Source organism: Gopherus flavomarginatus, chromosome 12 (genome assembly GCF_025201925.1).
Source record: "Gopherus flavomarginatus isolate rGopFla2 chromosome 12, rGopFla2.mat.asm, whole genome shotgun sequence".
In the NCBI taxonomy this organism is placed as follows: domain Eukaryota; kingdom Metazoa; phylum Chordata; order Testudines; family Testudinidae; genus Gopherus; species Gopherus flavomarginatus.
Window position 1 is genome coordinate 28087726 of NC_066628.1, and position 18814 is coordinate 28106539.

General features: G+C 45.3%; 1 protein-coding gene across 6 annotated transcripts in view; it reads right to left on the reverse strand.

Moving 5' to 3' along the window:
• The window catches only part of SHISA6 (shisa family member 6), a 616361-nt gene that overhangs the window by 242058 nt on the left and 355489 nt on the right, over positions 1 to 18814 (reverse strand). For all 6 annotated transcript variants that reach the window (XR_007768732.1, XM_050919411.1, XM_050919410.1 and 3 more), the window contains exon 4: positions 14708 to 14770. Coding sequence is in view for 5 of the 6 variants with exons in the window: in XM_050919411.1 (XP_050775368.1) it covers positions 14708 to 14770 (63 nt within the window). In the remaining variant the exon portion in view is untranslated. The remainder of the gene's footprint in view (positions 1 to 14707; positions 14771 to 18814) is intronic.

The window sequence follows — 18814 nt, forward strand, 5'->3', positions numbered from 1 at the left end:
CAGGCACCAGCGTAGGAGGCTGGTGCTTGGGGTGGCCAATTTAAAGAGGTGGCACTCCATCCAGTGTCGGGGTGGCAAGTCCGGGTCTTTGGTGGGAATTCGGCGGCGGGTCCCTCATTCCCTCTCTTCCTCTTTGAGCTGCTGCCAAATTGCCGCCGAAGAAGTGGCGCGATTGAGCTGCTGCTGACGTGCCACCGCTCATCTTGGGGCAGCAGAAAAGCTAGAGCCAGCCCTGGGGAAGGGGCATAACTACTTCAGTGACTGCTCCCAGGGCCCAGTGTCTAAGGGAACAACAATGCCTCATGGAGCTAGTAGGCTGCCAAGGGAGTATGCATGCTGCTACACCCCTCAGGGCCATGACCTCTGCGGCCCATGTGCCCTTGGACCTAGGGTTGCAATTCCTGGCTCGAGCAGACACATGGGCATAGAGCTAGCACACTGAAAATATCAGTGTAGCTGTGATAGCCCAGACAGTGGCGTGAGCTAGCTACCCCGATTACATGCCCATGAGTTCGAGGCGGGTTTACTCAGGGTGGTTAGCCTGTTTTGCCACTGCTGCTCCTCATGCTACTCTGGCTATTCTGCTACTTTTAGCATACTTGCTTGAGGAGCACTTGTGGGAGCCTGGTTCCTCGAGCTGAGGATGACAGCTCTAGCTCCAAGGGAAGCTATACCCTGTGTGTGTGGCTAACCACCCATGCGGAAGCTGGTGGGGAGCAGCCCTAGTGCTCTGTGCACAGAGACTGCAGTTTTAGCTGGGCCCTGCATGGAAGCCCCCTTTGTCTCATCCCCACTTCTCCACTGCCCTGCAGCTGGCTCCAATCTCTCTTCCCGTTTTGCAGGGCCAGTGCTGCATGCAACCTGGGCACGGTCCTCCATCAGCTGTACTGTGGCTCCTTGCAACCAGAAGGAAAAGGGGAAATTCTATTATTTGTAATGATCAAGGCTTAGATTCTGAAGAGTGCAGGAAAATCTGGGCAAACCCATGGCTCTGCCCCCATTCTCTGAACACTACCTCTGCTCCAAGGAGAGCGCTTATGTAGGGCCTGGAACAGCTTGTGGACAAGGACGGGTGCCAATGCACCCCGAAGCTGGAGTGATGAGTTTGTGGGCAGGCGTATGCTAAGCTCAGGTGGGCACAGAGATGTGAGCTTTATTTGCATGAAGAGTCTGCACATATTTTGTGTGACACACCAACAGATGCCTTTTTACAACATTCACCCAGTAAAAGCAAATAGTATCGCCTATGAGAAGTGATGCAGCCCAACCTTCTGCTGCTCAGCGTCTGCTCATCACAACTTCAGGCTTTTGTCAAAGCACTTCCTGTTCACTTTGCACTCCCTTCTGCTCAGCCATTTCAAGGTTCAGGAGGAAATCTGCTCAGATCCTGAAACGTGCTCTTACAACCAAAATTAGCCTTAATAAAATGAGCTGTTTAGAATGATGGCCAGCATTCTTCTAAAAATGATCTTGCACAACTCCAGAGCCACCTGCTACAGTCAGCACTGAAGAGCAGTAAGTGGCAGAGCCAGCTTAGACACATTTCTCAGCAGTGACACCTTGTGCATCTTCTGACTTCAGGTCAGTTTTATATCTGATTTTTACACGGCTGCGATTCAGTCTCTGGAGCTTTTAATCTGGCATTCTTCATCAGCATTACCTTCACTCTAAGATTTAGACTTTAGAAAAATTGCTCCCCCTTGTATATGGTTCAAAGGGAATGTTCCCCTGTTAAAAGCAGAGTTCAAATTACTTCTTAACTTCAGGAACAGGATGCTATTCTGATAGTATTAGAGCTACTACCACACTGAATGGTCACTTGACATCTGTATTTTGAGCTAGAGCAGCTTCCATGGACGCTGCCAGATAAGAGACCCAGTTACAAAGCTAGCCTGCAGTGCTTTGAAGGTAAAGCATAAGAAGGAAAAATAAACAATTATATATTTAACTAGAGTCACAAAGTCATTGCGGCTGCCTGCTCTACTTGATGTTAATACAGATTCTCATCAGAGAAATAACTATTAAAGGGCCTGGATTCCTCTTAAGATACATGCTCAATTGTCTGCTGCATCCAGTTTATGCTAGAGGCAGCAGAGCAGGTATGCTGGCTGGGAATTGGTGACAGCCCCCTGGTATTTTGCACAGCCATGGGCATAGACTGCAGCAACCTGGGACTCTACTGTGACACTATGCTCTATATTCTTTGTAGAGATATTGTTATGATATCTTGGACTACTAGTATTTTTCTACTAATAGGAGGTGGGGATCAAGCTGGGAACCAAAGGATTCCCACCATATGTAAATCCTATTTAAGGCAGGGAAGTGAGTTAATCTTGGTTCAATTCTTCACTGAATCCCCACCCAGGATGACTGCTGGAAACATCTAAGAAACAAAGACAAAAGGGGTGGGAACTGAGCCCAGGCTGGAAAAGGTGCCTGGCCCGTGAAAGGAATATCTGGAGTTTTAAGCTGCTTAACCACCCTGACAGGAAGTTTTTCCTAATGTCCAACCTAAACCTCCCTTACTGCACTTTAAGCCCATTGCTTCTTGTTCTATCCTCATAGGTCAAGAAGGACAATTCTTCTCCGTCGTCCTTGTAACAACCTTTTATGTACTTGAAAACTGTTATCATGTCTCCTCTCAGTCTTCTCTTTTCTAGACTAAACAAACCCAGTGTTTTCAATCTTCCCTTATAGGTCATATTTTCTAGACCTTTAAGCATTTTTGTTGCTCTTTTCAGGACTTTGTCCACATCTTTCCTGAAATATGGCTCCCAGAACTAGACACAATATTCCAGTTGAGGCCTAATCAGTGCGGAGTAGGGCGGAAGAATTACTTCTCGTGTCTTGCTTACAACACTCCTGCTAATACATCCCAGAATGATGTTGTCTTTCTTTGCAACAGTGTTACACTGTTGACTCATATTTAGCTTGTGGTCCACTATGACCCCCAGATCCCTTTCTGCAGTACTCCTCCCTAGGCAGTCATTTCCCATTTTGTATGTGTGCAACTGATTGTTCCTTCCTAAGTGGAGCACTTTGCATTTGTCCTTATTGAAAGTCATCCTGTTTACTTCAGACCATTTCTACAATTTGTCCAGACTATTTTGAATTTTAATCCTATCCTCCAAAGCACTTGCAGCCCATCCCAACTTGGCATCATCTGCAAACTTTATAAGTGTACTCTGTATGCCATTATCTAAATCATTGATGAAGTTATTGAACAGAACCGGACCCAGAACTGATCCCTGCTCGTTATGCCCTTCCAGCATGATTGTGAACTACTGATAACTATTCTCTGGGAATGGTTTTCCAACCAGTTTTGCACCCACCTTATAGTAGATCCATCTAGGTTGCATTTCCCTAGTTTGTTTATGTTGTGGTATCCTCTTGAACTGAGGCTACCTCTCCAGGGGAGGTAACTCTAGTTATTAGGAAGAGATAGGTTATAGTTATGAGGGATTCAATCATTAGAATCATAGACAGCTGGGTTTGTGATGACTGGGAGAAGTGTATGGTGACTTGTCTGCCTGGGAAGGACAGAAGAGAGGTCCTGGAGGCCAAATTTAGGCTGGTAGAGAAGAGATTCAAATCCAGGACCACCATGGTAGCATTCTCTGAAATGCTTCCAGTTCCACATGCAGGGCCAGTTAAACATGCAGAACTGAAGGGTCTCAATGCATGGATGAGATGATGATATAGGGATGTATAAGGAGGATGGTAGAGGTATAGATTTATTAGGAACTGGGGAAAAATTGGGGAAAGGGGGAGCCTACATAGGAAGAATGGGCTCCACCTAAACCAAAATGGAACCAGATTGCTGGCACTTAAAATTAAAAAGGTCATAGAGCAGTTTTTAAACTAAGGGCTGGGGGAAAGCCGACAGGCATGGAGGAGCACGTGGTTTGGACAGAGACATCCCTTAGGGGAGGATCTATTAATGGAGATACTCTATGTCCTAGTAAGGAGGAAAGGATGGAAAATGATAAACTATGGGTAGGATGTGATGAGAAACAGCCAAATGAAAAAAAGTCACATTCAATTACATCATGTAATGGCAGACAGCTAAAAATTGACAAATTTTTAAAGTGCTTGTATACAAATGCTAGAAGTCTAAATAATAAGGTGGGTGAACTAGAGTGCCTTATATTAAACAAGGATATTGATATAAAAGGCATTGGAGAAACTTGGTGGAATGAGGATAATCAATGAGACACAGTAATACCAGGCTACAAAATATAGGTGAAGGACAGGACAGGTGATAGCTCAGTGGTTTGAGCATTGGCCTGCTAAACCAAGGGCTGTGAGTTCATTCCTTGAGGAGGCCATTTAGGGATATAGGGCAAAAGTCTGTTAGATGATTTAATTGGGAATTGGCCCTGCTTTAAGCAGGGTGTTGGACTAAACGATCTCCTGAAGTCCCTTCCAACCCTAAAATTCTATGAACAGGTCATGCTGGTTGGGGAGTGGCACTACATGTGAAAGGAAGCATAGAATCAAATGAAGGAAAAATCTTAAATGAACCAAACTTTACCATAGAATCTCTAGGTAATTCTGTGCTCTAATAATAGTAATATAGCAGTAGGGATATTTTACTGATCACCTGACCAGGATGGTGATAGTGACTGTGAAATGCTCAGGGAGATTAGAGAGGTTATAAAAATAAAAAACTCAATAATAATGGGGGATTTCAACTATCCTCATATTGACTGGGTACGTGTCACCTCAGGACAGGATGCAGAGATATACTTTCTTGGCACTGTTAATGACTGCTTCTTGGAGCAGCTAGTCCTGGAATCCACAAGAGGAGATGCAATTTTTTATTTAGTCCTAAGTGGAGCACAGGATCTGGTCCAAGAAGCTGGACCTCTTGGTAATAATGATCATAATATAATGAAATTTATCATTTCTGTGGCGGGAAAAACACCACAGCTGCCCGACACTGTAGCATTTCTTTCAGAAAGGGGGACTACATGAAAATGAGGAAGTTAGATAAACAGAAATTAAAAGGTACAGTGCTAAAAGTGAAATCCCTGCAAGCTGCATGGAAACTTTTAAAGACACCATAATAGACACCATAATAGAGGCTCAACTTAAATCTATACCCCAAATTAAAAAACATAGTAAGAGAACCAAAAAAAAAAAATGCCACTGTGGTTAAACAACAAAGTAAAAGAAGCAGTGAGAGGCAAAAAATGTATCCTTTAAAAAGTGGAAGTTAAATCTTGGTGAGGAAAATAGAAAGGAGCATAAACTCTGGCAAATGAAGTATAAAAATATAATTAGGAAGGCCAAAAAAGAATTTGAAGAAGAGCTAACCAAAGACACAAAGTAATAGCAAACTTTTTTTTAAGTACGTCAGAAGCAGGAAGCCTGCTAAACAGCTAGTGGTGCCACTGGATGATCGAGATGCTAAAGAAGCACTCAAGGATGATAAGGCCATTGCAGAAAAACGAAATGAATTATTTGGTCTTCATGGCTGAGGATGTGAGGGAGATTCCCAAACCTGAGCCATTCTCTTTAGGTGACAGATCTGAGGAAATGTCCCAGATTGAGGTGTCATTAGAGGAGGTTTGGGAACAAATTGATAAACTAAACAGTAATAAGTCACCAGTACCCGATGGTATTCACCCAAGAGTTTGTAAGGAACTGAAATGTGAAATTACAGAACTACTAACTGTAGTTTGTAGCCTATCATTTAAATCAGCTACTGTACCAAATGAGTGGAGGATAGCTAATGTGATGCCAATTTTTAAAAAGGGCTCCAGAGATGATCCTGACAATTACGGTCTGGTAAGCTTGACTTCAGTACCATGCAAGCTAGCTGAAATTATAGTAAAGAACAGAATTGTCAGACACATAGATTAATACGATTTGTTGGGGAAGAGTCAACATGGTTTTCATAAAGGGAAATCATGCCTTACCAATCTACTAGAATTCTTTGAAGGGGTCAACAAGTACATGGACAAGGGGGATCCAATGGATATATAGAGTACTTAGATTGTCAGAAAGCCATTGACAAGATCCCTCACCAAAGCCTCATAAGCAAAATAAGCTGTCATGGGATAAGAGGCAAGATCCTCTCATGGATTAGTAACTGGTTAAAAAATAGGAAACAAAGGATAAGAATAAATGGTCAGTTTTCAGAATAGAGAGCTGTTAATAGTGGTGTTTGCCCCTGGGGTCTATACTGGGAACAGTCCTATTCAACATATTCATAAAGGATCTGGAAAAAGGGGTAAACAGTATGCCCACATCTTGAATACTGAGTTCAGATATTGTTGCTCTCTCTCAAAAAAGACATATTGGAATTGGAAATGGGAATTGGTTCAGAAAAGGGCAACAAAGGAGTATGGAATGGCTTCCATATGAAGAGAGATTAATGAGACTGGGACTTTTTAGCTTGGAAAAGAGACTATTAAGGTGGGATATGATAGAGGCCTATAAAATCATGACTGGTATGGAAACAGTAAATAAGGAAATGTTATTTACCCCTTTTCATAACACAAGAACTAGGGGTCACCAAATGAAATTAATAGTCAGCAGGTTTAAAACAAACAGAAGGAAGTATTTTTTTCACACAACACTCAGTCAACCTGTGAAACTCCTTGCCAGAGGATGTTGTGACGTCTAAGAGTACAACTGGGTTCAAAAAAGAACTAGATAAGTTCATGGAGGATAGGTCCATCAGTGGCTGTTAGCCAGGATGGGCAGGGGTGGTGTCCCTAGCCTCTGTTTGCAAGTGCTGGGGATGGGTGACAGCGGATGGATCACTTGATGATTATCTGTTCTCTTCATTCCCTCTGGGGCACCTCCACTGGCCACTGTCAGAAGTCAGGATACTGGGCAAGATAGACCTTTGGTCTGACCCAGTATGGCTGTTCTTATGTATTTATGTTCTTAACTTGAGAGCTGCTCTACACTGTGTCAGCTGGCTGTGGTCCTCTAGGGGACCATCTGCCAGCTGGGGACTGCTGGAGCAGATTGCATTCCAGCTACTCTCCCTGCCTGTGACTTGGTATTTTACAAAGCCACCTGAGTGCTGTGTATTAAGCTGAAGCATGGGTCTGCACCTAAACTATCAGGCCGGTGTGTGCGCTGTCTCTTCGGAGGCAGTAGGCTTAGTAATGTGTATGAGGGACCAGTGCAAGGGACTGGACACCGCAGGGGAGATGGTTTTGGGTGGACTTGGGGCTGTAGGGCTTTAGGTGTCACCCTGCAAGGAGGGACCAGGATGGTGGAAGCCAGGGTGATGTCATTGTACTGTGAGCAGGCTATTGATTATCAGGGCGCTGTGCCAAACCTGCACAGCACAGAGTACCCAGGGTTACAGGGCAGGTTGTGACAGAACCCGCTGCTGGTCAGGGTTGAACCCCAGAGCATCACAAAAGTATTGAATCATGATTTTCCACTGGTCCCTCTTCACAAAGGGCTAGCACTATATTCTACAAGCCACTGCAGAGACTGGCTGGTTCATGTCCCTTCCCTGCCCCAAGCTTCAATATTGCCTGGCAGTTGTATAGAAAAAAGTGAACATATCTATTTGTTTGGTGTTTCTTATACTGGAAATCTGGTTATCTTTTAATTTTCTTACACACTGCTCTACTGGGAGTAAAGCTCATTTAAATTGTCCTTAATTCTTATGATTTTGTAAACAGTGTCTTAAACAAAATAGACCAAAAATCCACTGCAAATTGTTGGAGTGGATGCCATGGTACTGGGAATCATTTTCATATCTTCTGGGATTGTCCCAAATTGAATGCTTCTGGCCTGATGTTAGAAAATAGATGCAAGAATTATTTCAGGGCTATATCACCAAAGTCCTATTACTGTGCCGTTAGAAAATGCCCTGATTTACTGAAATTCCGCAAAGACAGATACCTGCTTAGAATTCTAGTAGCTGCAGCCAGGGCCAGCTCTAGGATTTTTGCTGTCCCAACCAAAAATTTTTGGGCACTCCCCCTTTTTTTCGTGTCCCCCCCGGCCCCGCCCCAACTCTACCTCTTCCGAACCCCTTCCCCAAATCCCCAGCCCCGCCTCCTCTCCCGAGTGTGCTGCATTTCCCCCCCCAATTCCTTCCTGGCCCCCCGCGACCTCCCGCCCTAGCTCACCTCTGCTCTGCCTGCTCCCCTGGGTGCGCCGCCGCTCTGCTTCTCCCCCTCCCTCTCAGGCAAGGGAGGGCAGAGAAACGGAGCAGCGGTGCGTTCAGGGAAGCAGGCAGAGCGGCGGGGAGCTAGGGTGGTGGGATGCACGAAGTAATGGGGGGTAAAGGAACTGCTCCCCGCTCCAGCTCACCTCCGCTCCACCACCACCACCTCCGCCAAGCGCCCGCCGCTCGGCTTCTCCTCCCTCCCAGACTTGCTGTGCAAAACAGCTGTTTCGTGTGTGGCAAGCCTGGGAGGGAGGGGGGAGAAGCGGAGCAGCGGCCCATTCAGGGGAGCAGGCAGAGCGGAGGTGAGCTAGGGTGGTGGGGTGCAGAAAGTAACGGGGGGGTAGAAGAACCACTCCCCGCTCCAGCTCACCTCCACTCCACCACTGCCGCCTCCCCCGAGCACCCTGCAGCTCGGCTTCTCCTCCCTCCCAGACTTGCTGCGTGAAACAGCTGTTTTGCGCGCAGCAAGCCTGGTAGGGAGTGGGGAGAAGTGGAGCGGCGGCGGCGCACTCAAGGGAGCAAGCGGAGGCAGAGCGGAGGCAGCTGGGGCGGCAGGGGGACTTTTTCCCTATGCCCCAGAGTCAGCACCTATGATGCCCGGCGCCAGAATGCTGCCCCTAGAAATGTGCTGCCCCAAGCACCTGCTTGTTTTGCTGGTGCCTGGAGCTGGCCCTGGCTGCAGCCATTAACTAAATCTTACCGCTGTCCCTGCAAAACCAATAGCATCTATAGAAAAGCGATTGATCAGAATAAAACAACTGAGAAATGGATCAAGTTACTGCCATATTAGATTGACAACGAAATTAGTAATAGGACAATTAGCGAAATGCAATGAGTGGAAAAAAAATTATGACTATAACCTTCCTACTAACATCATTTTATTTATTAATTACCTATTTAGATTTAAAATAATTATTATGTTGACCCCGGTGCCCTGACCGTGAGGTGTATAAGTATTATACATAACTAAACTTTAATTAAAAGTCAGCAGCACTAAAATAATCGGTTGCACAGAAATACAGCCAACCAGCCAGTATGTGTATCTAGTGTAATGGATCCTATGCTGCCTCAACTCCACTGTAAACCTTTATCTGTTATATAAATGTCACCCTCTCTTTTAATATTTATGTAAGAGAATCACACGTATTTTCAATAATTCTGTTTTATCTTGTGTAAAAAGTTAGTAACTAAACATTAACAGTTACATTATCAAATGATGAATCTGAGTTGCATGTGAAAAATGTGGAATTGAAAAATGTGGCAAAGCCTACACTTGACCAGTCAGTTGCACTGGAATTTTACATGCAAGTTGTACAGGAAAAGCTCAGATTGATCTTTCTCAAAATGTAGACCTAAAGTTCTTCTTTTAGTCATGTTGGGCTAAATTCTGGTCCCAGTGAGCTCAATATCAAAACTTCCATTGTCTTCAGTAGGACCAAGATCTGGAGCACAATTTCCAAAAGTGTCTGAGGACCAGGTTTCCAAAGGTATTTAGATACCTAAATACCTTTAAATATCTGGCTTTAGTAACATAAGAGCCTAAGTCCCATTGCCTTTCACTGGGACTCATGAGAGTCTGTCTACACTGTCACCAGAGATGTGATCACAGCACAGGTAGACATGACTGCACTAGCTGCAATCTAGCACACTCCAGTGACAACAGCAGTGAAGCTGCGGCAGCCTGGCAGCAGCATGGGCTGTATAAGCCCCGCTAGGACCTGGGTTACGTACTTGATTTGTTGCTGGTGCTGCTGCAGATTCACAGCTATTGTTCTTCCAGCTAGTTAGATACAAGGGCTGCAGTCACAGCTCTGGTGGCAGCGTGGACAGTAGTGCAGTGTGTGCAGGGGGATCGACTGCCTCTCCAGAGGCCTTAATGTGTATGTGTGGCACCTTTCACATGCGGTTGGAGGGAAAACCTGTCCCATGCTCACCTAGGATTGGCAGCTCATGTCCCACAGGGGTGGGCTCAGCTCCCCACTCTGAGCGTTGTAACATGGTAAATCGGGGCTCAGCGCCACTTCCAGAGCTGCACAGGACAGGGGCCACTGCTGTGGGGTGGGCACAGGGTGGTTTCACTCTCCAGTCCCTCACTCATGACCCATTTCCCCCTGGTGGAAAAACCTGGCTCTGCCACTGAGAGGAGTTAGACCCTTCAGCTCCTAAAGCACATAGGCACTTTTGTAAATTGTATCCCAAATCTACTCTGTGGTATTTCTTAGGTGACTATGACTTTGGTGTCTACACACCATACACATCTTTGTCCAAAGCCTGTAACAAACCTGTGGGACTCTATTGCCATTCCTTAGAACAGAGTGTTTGCCAGGCAGTGGTCTGCTTTTCTCCTGTGTTCCTCTCCTTGCAGGAAAGTGTCTTAATGTAGCTCCCAAACCAGCATTAGACCTGGACTAGGGCAGCTCCTAACACCACCCCACCCCTGTCCGAACAGAGGGACTAGATGATGGAGAAAACCCCATTCCTTTGAAGCTGTGCCTCTCTGCAGAGTTGTCCCTGAAAACGTTCCCCAACACCCTCACGCCTGTCTCGCCCTCCTGTGCGATTTCCCACTCTGCCAGGCAGAACAGAACGGAGACACTTTCCTTTGAACTCTGCTTCACCAGCTGTTAACGCAAATAATGCAACTGTAATTAAGGAACAGCAGCCTGGCAGAACACATAACCCACAATCCCATCATTAATAGTTATCCCTTCCTCAAAGAAAACAACTCAGTGCAATCAAATCACAGCTCTCACACCTGCCTCGATGGGGAAACAGTGTCTTGTTGTTTTGAAGCCAGGCTAGCCACAGGCCTGCATATATGAGACAAAGGTTATGGGGACAGCACTCAAGAACTCACACGGATAAGAAGTTTTGGGGGCAACCTAGAAAATATTAACATCTAGTGATTTCCCCTCTGAGATCTGTAATGGCTGAGAACTATACCAGCCAGAACTGTCTCCTTGTACTCCCTGGGAAAATATTCAAAACCTGGTCCTGGAATCCACCTCACTTTCTGTTCTCATCTTCCTCAGGTGCCTTTTTAGACACTTTTACATAAATGTGTGTTGGGTAGTACTTTGTCTCAAACACGCTTGGCAGGAGCTTTTGTTCATGTACAAGTGAGTTAGGCATGTGTCAATTTGCATAGTCACACTGGACATGCTTATCTTATCCCATCCACTCAGACCACACCGTATGCTTAGCTGGCCAAACACACAGCTTGAAGAGCGGATTCTGAATATTGAACACTTATTGGAGCCCTTACTGAAAAAGGTCCAAATGGTCTGTTGATGGATTACCCAAAACAAACATTCATCATGATTACGAACTGTTTGTGGACAATTTGTGAGCAGAATAAAGGGACAAATCAAATGAACATACTGTTTGCAATTAAATAGTTCAACCTGCTCTATAGATGAGTGTCACAAAGATTCCCAGTAGATAAGAGAGCTAAGAGAAGAAAAGTACTTCAAAATCTGCAACCCAAGATCATGAATATGTCTCCTTTGATCCTCTTTCTCTTTCCCAACTACACAGAAAAAGAAGGCATTTGTCAGATCAAGAGAGGAGTTTAACTATCTTGGCACATGTTGTTACCTAAAATTATTAAACGCAACATAGAACCTGGCTGTTCAGTAGCTAAAGGTGATGGAGTTAATGCGCAATTCACAGGCAGAAAAAGTAGGTAAACGAGTCGATGCAGCAAGTGCAGATTTAAGTGTACGTTGCCTTTCAAGCATATTTATGTTTAAATCAACAACAAAAGTGCCCGTGGGCGCGAGTGCACACACACACACACACCCCTTAGAAAACCAAACAATTGAGGGATAAGGTTGCACTCCTGGAACAAGACAATGGCGATCTCTCAGATAATTACCCCTACTCTCATTCTCTCCCAGGTGATTTGCAGATATGTATTGGGATTATAATGAGCAGCACAATTTTCTTTTCGATTTTTTACATAGTATTGTGGAAATGCAGAGCAAAAGTATTTAGGGCTCAATCACGGCTTTGCTATGAGCACTCTGAAGGGCAGTGGATTTTGTGCTGCTCTGGAAGCAGATTGGAACTTAGAGTCACAATATGTCTCCCAGTTTCCCCTGCTTTGAAGGGGACATGCTGAGTGCGTTCCCTATTCCTTTAACCCTATTCTTCTTTCTCTTTTTTGCTACAAAACAAAACAAAAATGTATCAGGATTTTGAATTCTAGTTAACACCTATGTTTTTAGGGTGTCATTAAGTCAGGAACTCGTCCAATTTACCTCAGCTTTAATATGTGTAGTCCATCTTGCTGCTGGACCTAACCTACCAATTTTGAAATTGACATAACTCCTTTTGTGGTTTTCGGAGGACAGGATAAAATTCAGACTAATAATGGAAAATTACCTGTAACCTGAATGATGAAGTGGCTACTGCCTCTCTGGAATAGGAGTGGGCCAAACAAAGGTTCAAGGTAACTTTTTCAAGACAAATTATTCTGCCATCCTTTCTTAAGATGTGGAGATGTGGAAACTTCAGATCAAACACAAGACAACTTTCATAATAAATATATCCCAGAATATTTTAATGACGGTGGCAAAGCTACAGAGCTAGATAATACATACCAGCAGAGAGAGAAATTCAAAGATACAGGAAAGGGAGAACTCAGGGATGGTCTAGACAGTATTTGGTCCTGCCATGATGGCAGGGGACTGGACTCGATGACCTCTCGAGGTCCCTTCCAGTCCTAGAGTCTATGAGTCTATGAGTCTATGATATGTATTCAGATGGGATTTACACAGAGGTGGAAAGCTGGTGTAATGAGAGGGATGGTTCAGACAGCAGATGTTTCTCACAACTCCAGCGGGGAGATTATGAGGGAGGAGAGAGCAAAGTGAGCAGGGGAAGCAAGTGGAACAAGTCCAAAGAGGCATGTGGAAACAGGGAGGATAATTCTGACCTGGATGGTGAAGTGAACTGGGTTCCGCAGAGTGTGATTTGATTAGAATATTTTGTATTGAGGGAATGTAAGTAGCAGCATTCAGCACATGCTGGAGTCTGGGAAGCTGGGGCTTGGGAAGCCAGAGAGAGAAGAGAGCTGTAGCAGACCAGGTGAGAGGAGATGAATAAACAAAAGGGGGTTTCAGCAGAGGTGGAGGTGAGGCCCTGGCATGGACAGGCAGAGCGGTGGCTATAGGAACATGGGCACCATTTGGATGATGCAGGTTATGAACAGTGGAGTCACGTGGAAGCTCTGACTCAAAGAGGAAGTCTGAGTAGAGGTTGAGGAGGCTGTGCCTCCCCAAGAGAAGCACTTTGGCCACTGGGATAGTTTACTGAGGGAAGCTGAGATGAAATCACCAGTTTACTTGGCCAAGAGGACACAGTGGTTGGACAGGAAAGGGCCACTGAAGGTACTGAAAGATGTGGACAGCAGAGAGAAAGGAAATTCTAGGGCTCACTGAGGGCGTTCTTGTGGAAAGGCTATCAAAGGCAGCCCTCAAAGGGCTGTCCAGATTGATGGAAGACTGAATCAAGGGAAGCTGTGTAGATACACTGGCAGGGCAGCACTAGGCCTATATGAGAGGTGACAGTATGTTTTATACAGCCATGGGGTGGTAAGCTGCCCAGACCATCTACAGAGAGGTCAGTTCTAGGGTTGTGGAAATGAGTCAGCAGACGTACAATGGGAGTGATCACTGCTGTTTGTTGCCCTTTCATTCCTACAGCTGGTGAAGTGCCCAGTTTTCACATATCTGGAAGGACAGCAAAGAGCAAAGCATGGAAACAGGCTCTCGTCCTTGTGCAGGGTGGGAAAAAGAGAGTCCTTCTGGATCCCCTCACTTTCTCTCCATTTCTTCCCTGCTCCCTCAGTGACCCCACATCACAGTGACCCCCAACCCCAATAGCCCATGAACTCCCATCAATACCACTTCCGGTGCTGACCGGGCTGGGTCACTTCAGAGTGAGCTGAGGCCATTCCTACTCTAGGGGCTGAGCATGCTGTCTTGGAAGTGCTCCCATCCTGTGGGCCTGAAGAGAGAAAGTAGAGGAGATACTGGCCAGTGACACAAGGGCAGGTCTGTGCACATCCCTGGGCCCTGAGGGTCTGGTCAGTTTGGGAGTGCTCTGAACTCAATCTCCCCCCCAACCCATGTGATACCAACAGCCTGCTGGTTCAGGCACTGGTGTCCCTGTATTTAATATGCATTCCTAGTCTAGCTTAGCAATTGTGAAGTGATGCCATCTGCCTGCTGGCGAGGGTACGGGAGGGGCTCCTCTCTGGTGCTGTCCCAGGAGCAGGATCTGCGACAGCACATGGTGGACATGGGAATGAGTACAGAGCCTCCAGACAGGAGGAAACACAAAGCTGCTATTTAATTGAAGCTATGAGATTGGGCCATATTTAAACGTGTCCATTATTAGAAATATGGTCCTACATTTAATGCAAATAGAATAAATCATTCATATGCCATTGACATATGAACTATTCTATTCACATTAAATAACAATTTAATGCCAGTAAGTGTTACTGGCAGTCAGAGGAAAATTATAATACGTGCTATTTTCTCTTACCATTTGTAGGTGTCTGGGTTGCACTGTTTAGTATCAGGTGGTTATAATTTTGTTCTTGGTCATCTGAAATGCACAGAAAAAAATCCTTTTAAGAAACAGCTCAGTGAATCCACTGATCTGCAGATGATAATTACAGTTCTCATTATTCACAGGAAATCTGGCATGATTAAAGAAAAGAGAAGAAAATGCTTAAGAAAGCAGAAGAGTCTTTCATGTTATTCACTTAACATTCCAGATGCTAGAGGAACATGATAATGGAAAACTATCTCCATTCTGTTGAGCCTGCAGAATGGAACGTCTGCCAGGTAAGAAGCACTTCTAAGCAGGAATAAACCATGACATGGAGAGATCCTGGGTTCCAGTAACTCCCTCTGAAGCCACTAGAGTGATCCATGCCCACTGAATGGAGTTCCTGGTCTGTGTCCTGACATTCAGAACCTCATCTGGGATTGTTCCCGGCTATCTGAGAAACAGACGTTCCCTCTGTCACCAGCTACGTTCCCTAGGAACAATGAAGATAGCAACCAGCAAGACTCATATCTCCCGGAGACAGTTTTTTCATAGGAGCTGGACCTTGACAGCAGAGCTCCCTCCTACAAGAGATGAGAATGACCACAGGCTTCTTTGCATTCAGTACTAAACACACTTTGCTGCAAAGAGATGAAAAAGGATTAACAGCAGTATCACCATCACTAATAATAATAATAAATATAATAATGGTAACTCCTCTATGAACTGCAAAGCATCTTTCCCTCTTTCCCATTGTAATAAACAGCAGCATAGCACTAGGCGAGAAGACATTAATCCCTACCATATATTTGCATACGTTTCCAGGCAAGCCCTTAATAAGTAACGTACATGCTTTGGTTGAATCATCGCCATCAGATATATCATCTTATTGGGAAGTCTAATCCTGATGCTTTAACATGCATAATTTCTTGCTGCAGACAGATTACATAGTCAGAGGTGATTTATTTAGGTGGTGGCATACCAGATACCTAACTCAACTGAGATTCCATCCAGGAGACCAAGAATATTAACCCAACCTTCAGCAAGTGGCGAACAAGCCTCAAAAGTGTGGAGGTTCGATTCAGACAAGCATCTAAATCTTCTGAACCTCGCCAAACCTTTTAGAGTGAGCCAATGGCCTGGAAATCTCCTCAAATGCACCATTCTCTGGAGACCCTCCAGTGCTGATTGATTTCTGTGGATTTGGAAATGCTGCAAGAATAGTTTTCCCTACAGCATTTCTGTTCATCCCATTAGATCCTGACAGACGACAGGAAGTGGCAGATGTGTGATAATCAACAATATAAAATAAAACACACTAAACGTTCTGGAATCTCACAAAAAGCCTAGATGGCTTTCAGTGGTTCGCAGATTCCAAGGCCAGAAGGACCTAGACCACAGAGCATTGTGATAAGCTGGTCTGACCTGCTATATAAGACAGGCCAGAGACCTTCCCCAGCAATTTCTGCATTAAGCCCATCACTCTTGTCTGAGCTAGAGCAGATCTTTTAAAAAGATACCCAGTCGTAGAAGATTTCAAGTGATGGAGAATCCATCCCATCCCTAGGTAAGTTGGTTAGTCACTCTCACTGTTCAAAAAATTGCACCTTTTGTCTAACCTGGATTTGTCTAGCTTCAGCTTCCAACAATTGAATCTCATTCTACCTTTTCCTACTAGGATAAAGAGCTCTCCCCAATGAGAAATCTCTTCCCCACGTCGGGACTTCTGTGACTTTTCTTGGATAAACTAAACAGACCGAGCTCCTTAAAAGCTAAGAATCCACCATCTGGGCCATACAATTCAGTCAGATGCTGTCATAAACAGATAGTTAAGGGTTAATGTCTCTTTTACCTGTAAAGGGTTAAGAAGCTCAGTAAACCTGGCTGACATCTGACCAGAGGACCAATAGGGGGACAAGATACTTTCAAATCTTGGTGGAGGGAAGTCTTTGTTTGTGCTCTTTGTTTTGGTTGTTGTTCGCTCTGGGGACTAGGAGGGACCAGATGTCAATCCAGGCTCTCCAAATCTTTCTGAATCAGTCTCTCATGTTTCAAAATTGTAAGTAATAGCCGGGCAAGGCGGATTAGTCTTATTTTTGTTTTCTCAACCTGTAAATGTTCCTTTTTTGCTGAGAGGATTTCAGTCCTGGGTTTCAGTCTCTTCCCTAGAAGCCTAAATTTGGCTTCCAAGACATCTCTCCTATCCTTCCCTGTGTCATTTGTACCTACATGTACCACGACCATCGGCTGCTCTTCAGCACTACACATAAGTCTGTCTAGATGCCTCGAGAGATCCGCAACCTTCGCACCAGGCAGGCAAGTCACCATACGGTTCTCCCGGCCATCACAAACCCAGCTATCTATGTTTCTAATGATTGAATCTCCCATTACTAACACCTGCCTTTTCCTAGCAACTGGAGTTCCCTCCTCCAGAGAGGTAACCTCAGTGCGAGAGGCAACCCCAGCACCATCTGGAAGGAGGGTCCCAACTATGGGAAGGTTTCCCTCTGCTCCCATTGACTGCTTTGCTTCCCTGGGCCTTTCTTCCTCCTCAGCAGTACAGAGGCTGTCTGAGTGGAGGTGGGACAATTCTACAGGGTCCCGGAAAGCCTCATCGACATACCTCTCTGCCTCCCTTAGCTCCTCCAGTTCTGCCACCCTGCTCCAAAGTCCATACGCGGTCTCTGAGGGCCAGGAGCTCCTTGCACTGACTGCACACATATGCCACCCACCCACAGGGCAGGTAATCATACATGTTACACTCAGTGCAATGAACTGGATAGCCCCCAGCCTGGATTGCCTCAGGCTGAGCACCAGTCTCAGTCTCAAACCAATTACTTTGCTGGTTGTGTTCATTTTTTTTTTAAAGTAAATCCATATCGAGCCTGGTGAATTGCCCTTCTTCGAAATGTGTTTTTACAAACTTTCCCACCCTCTTTCCGTCTCCTCACTGGAGAACATCAGCATGTCAACAGTTAGGCCTCAATTCTGCAGTTGTGCTGTGCAGGGGATCCTGACACCTGCTCTGAGCTCCACTGGTTGCACACTGATGGAGGTCTCCAGCCATATGGATCAGTTTGCAAAATCAGAATCTAAGAGATCAACTCCTGCTTGGGCTAATTTAGACATCAGGGCAATTGTAACGCTGACAGACCCCTGCTGTCAGTGGCGGGATGAAAAGTGGGACCTCTAAAGCTTAGTGCATGAGCCTCTACCACATGAGCTAAAAGCCATGTGGCCATTGGCTAAAGGTGTAGAGCAGACTCATTAATCTCTAAGTGGTCTTGGTGCCTCTAGATGGGACAGAACACCACATCCAGGAGGTGTGTGGGTTACACAACAATTTAGCTATTATCTGTATTCACAACTTGTTCCATTTACTCCACAGCAGCAGATGGATAACGGTTTACGAATGGAGGTTGGATACAGTTGCGTATATGAAAAACCCACATTTAAAACTGTAGTCAACAAAACTTTCACATCTAAAATGCACCAAGAGAGAAGCAGCAGAGACTGCCCTCTCCTGCAGAGTCCATGGAGAACACTACAATGCAATCACCTACCCTGGGAACTTACTCATGGGTGAAATCCTGGCTTCACTGAAGTCAATAGTCTTTAATGAGCCAGGACTTCACCCCAGGTGTTTCTTCCTCTTTGCATGCAATCACTCTGCCCAAAGACCCTTCCACCTCAAGTCTCCTCATTGGTCATTTTTTTCTCTTCTGAACCCTAATGTGACTGAAGCTCTGGGGTCATTTTATCCCATTTTATCTGGAGTTCATCTCTGTGTAGCTACTAGTTTGGAGCTTGGACCTAGAATAGTGGTGGGGAGACACTGAACTAGCTTCCTTTCCACTGCAACGTAAGCCCAGGCACAAGCCTAACCCCCCGTTTTATCTACACACAAATCACATAACTCAGGGCTCAGACCCAGGGTCCCAGGATGCGTGGAGGGTCTGAGCCTGAAGCAAGGCGGGACCCAGTGTTCAGTACACCTGGGGAAGTTTTGCACCACTGTGACGTGGCAGAAAAATAGCCCCCTGCAGATTTTCTTTGCTTCTTTGCAGAAAATGATTTCTGTGGGGAAAGAAAGAGAAG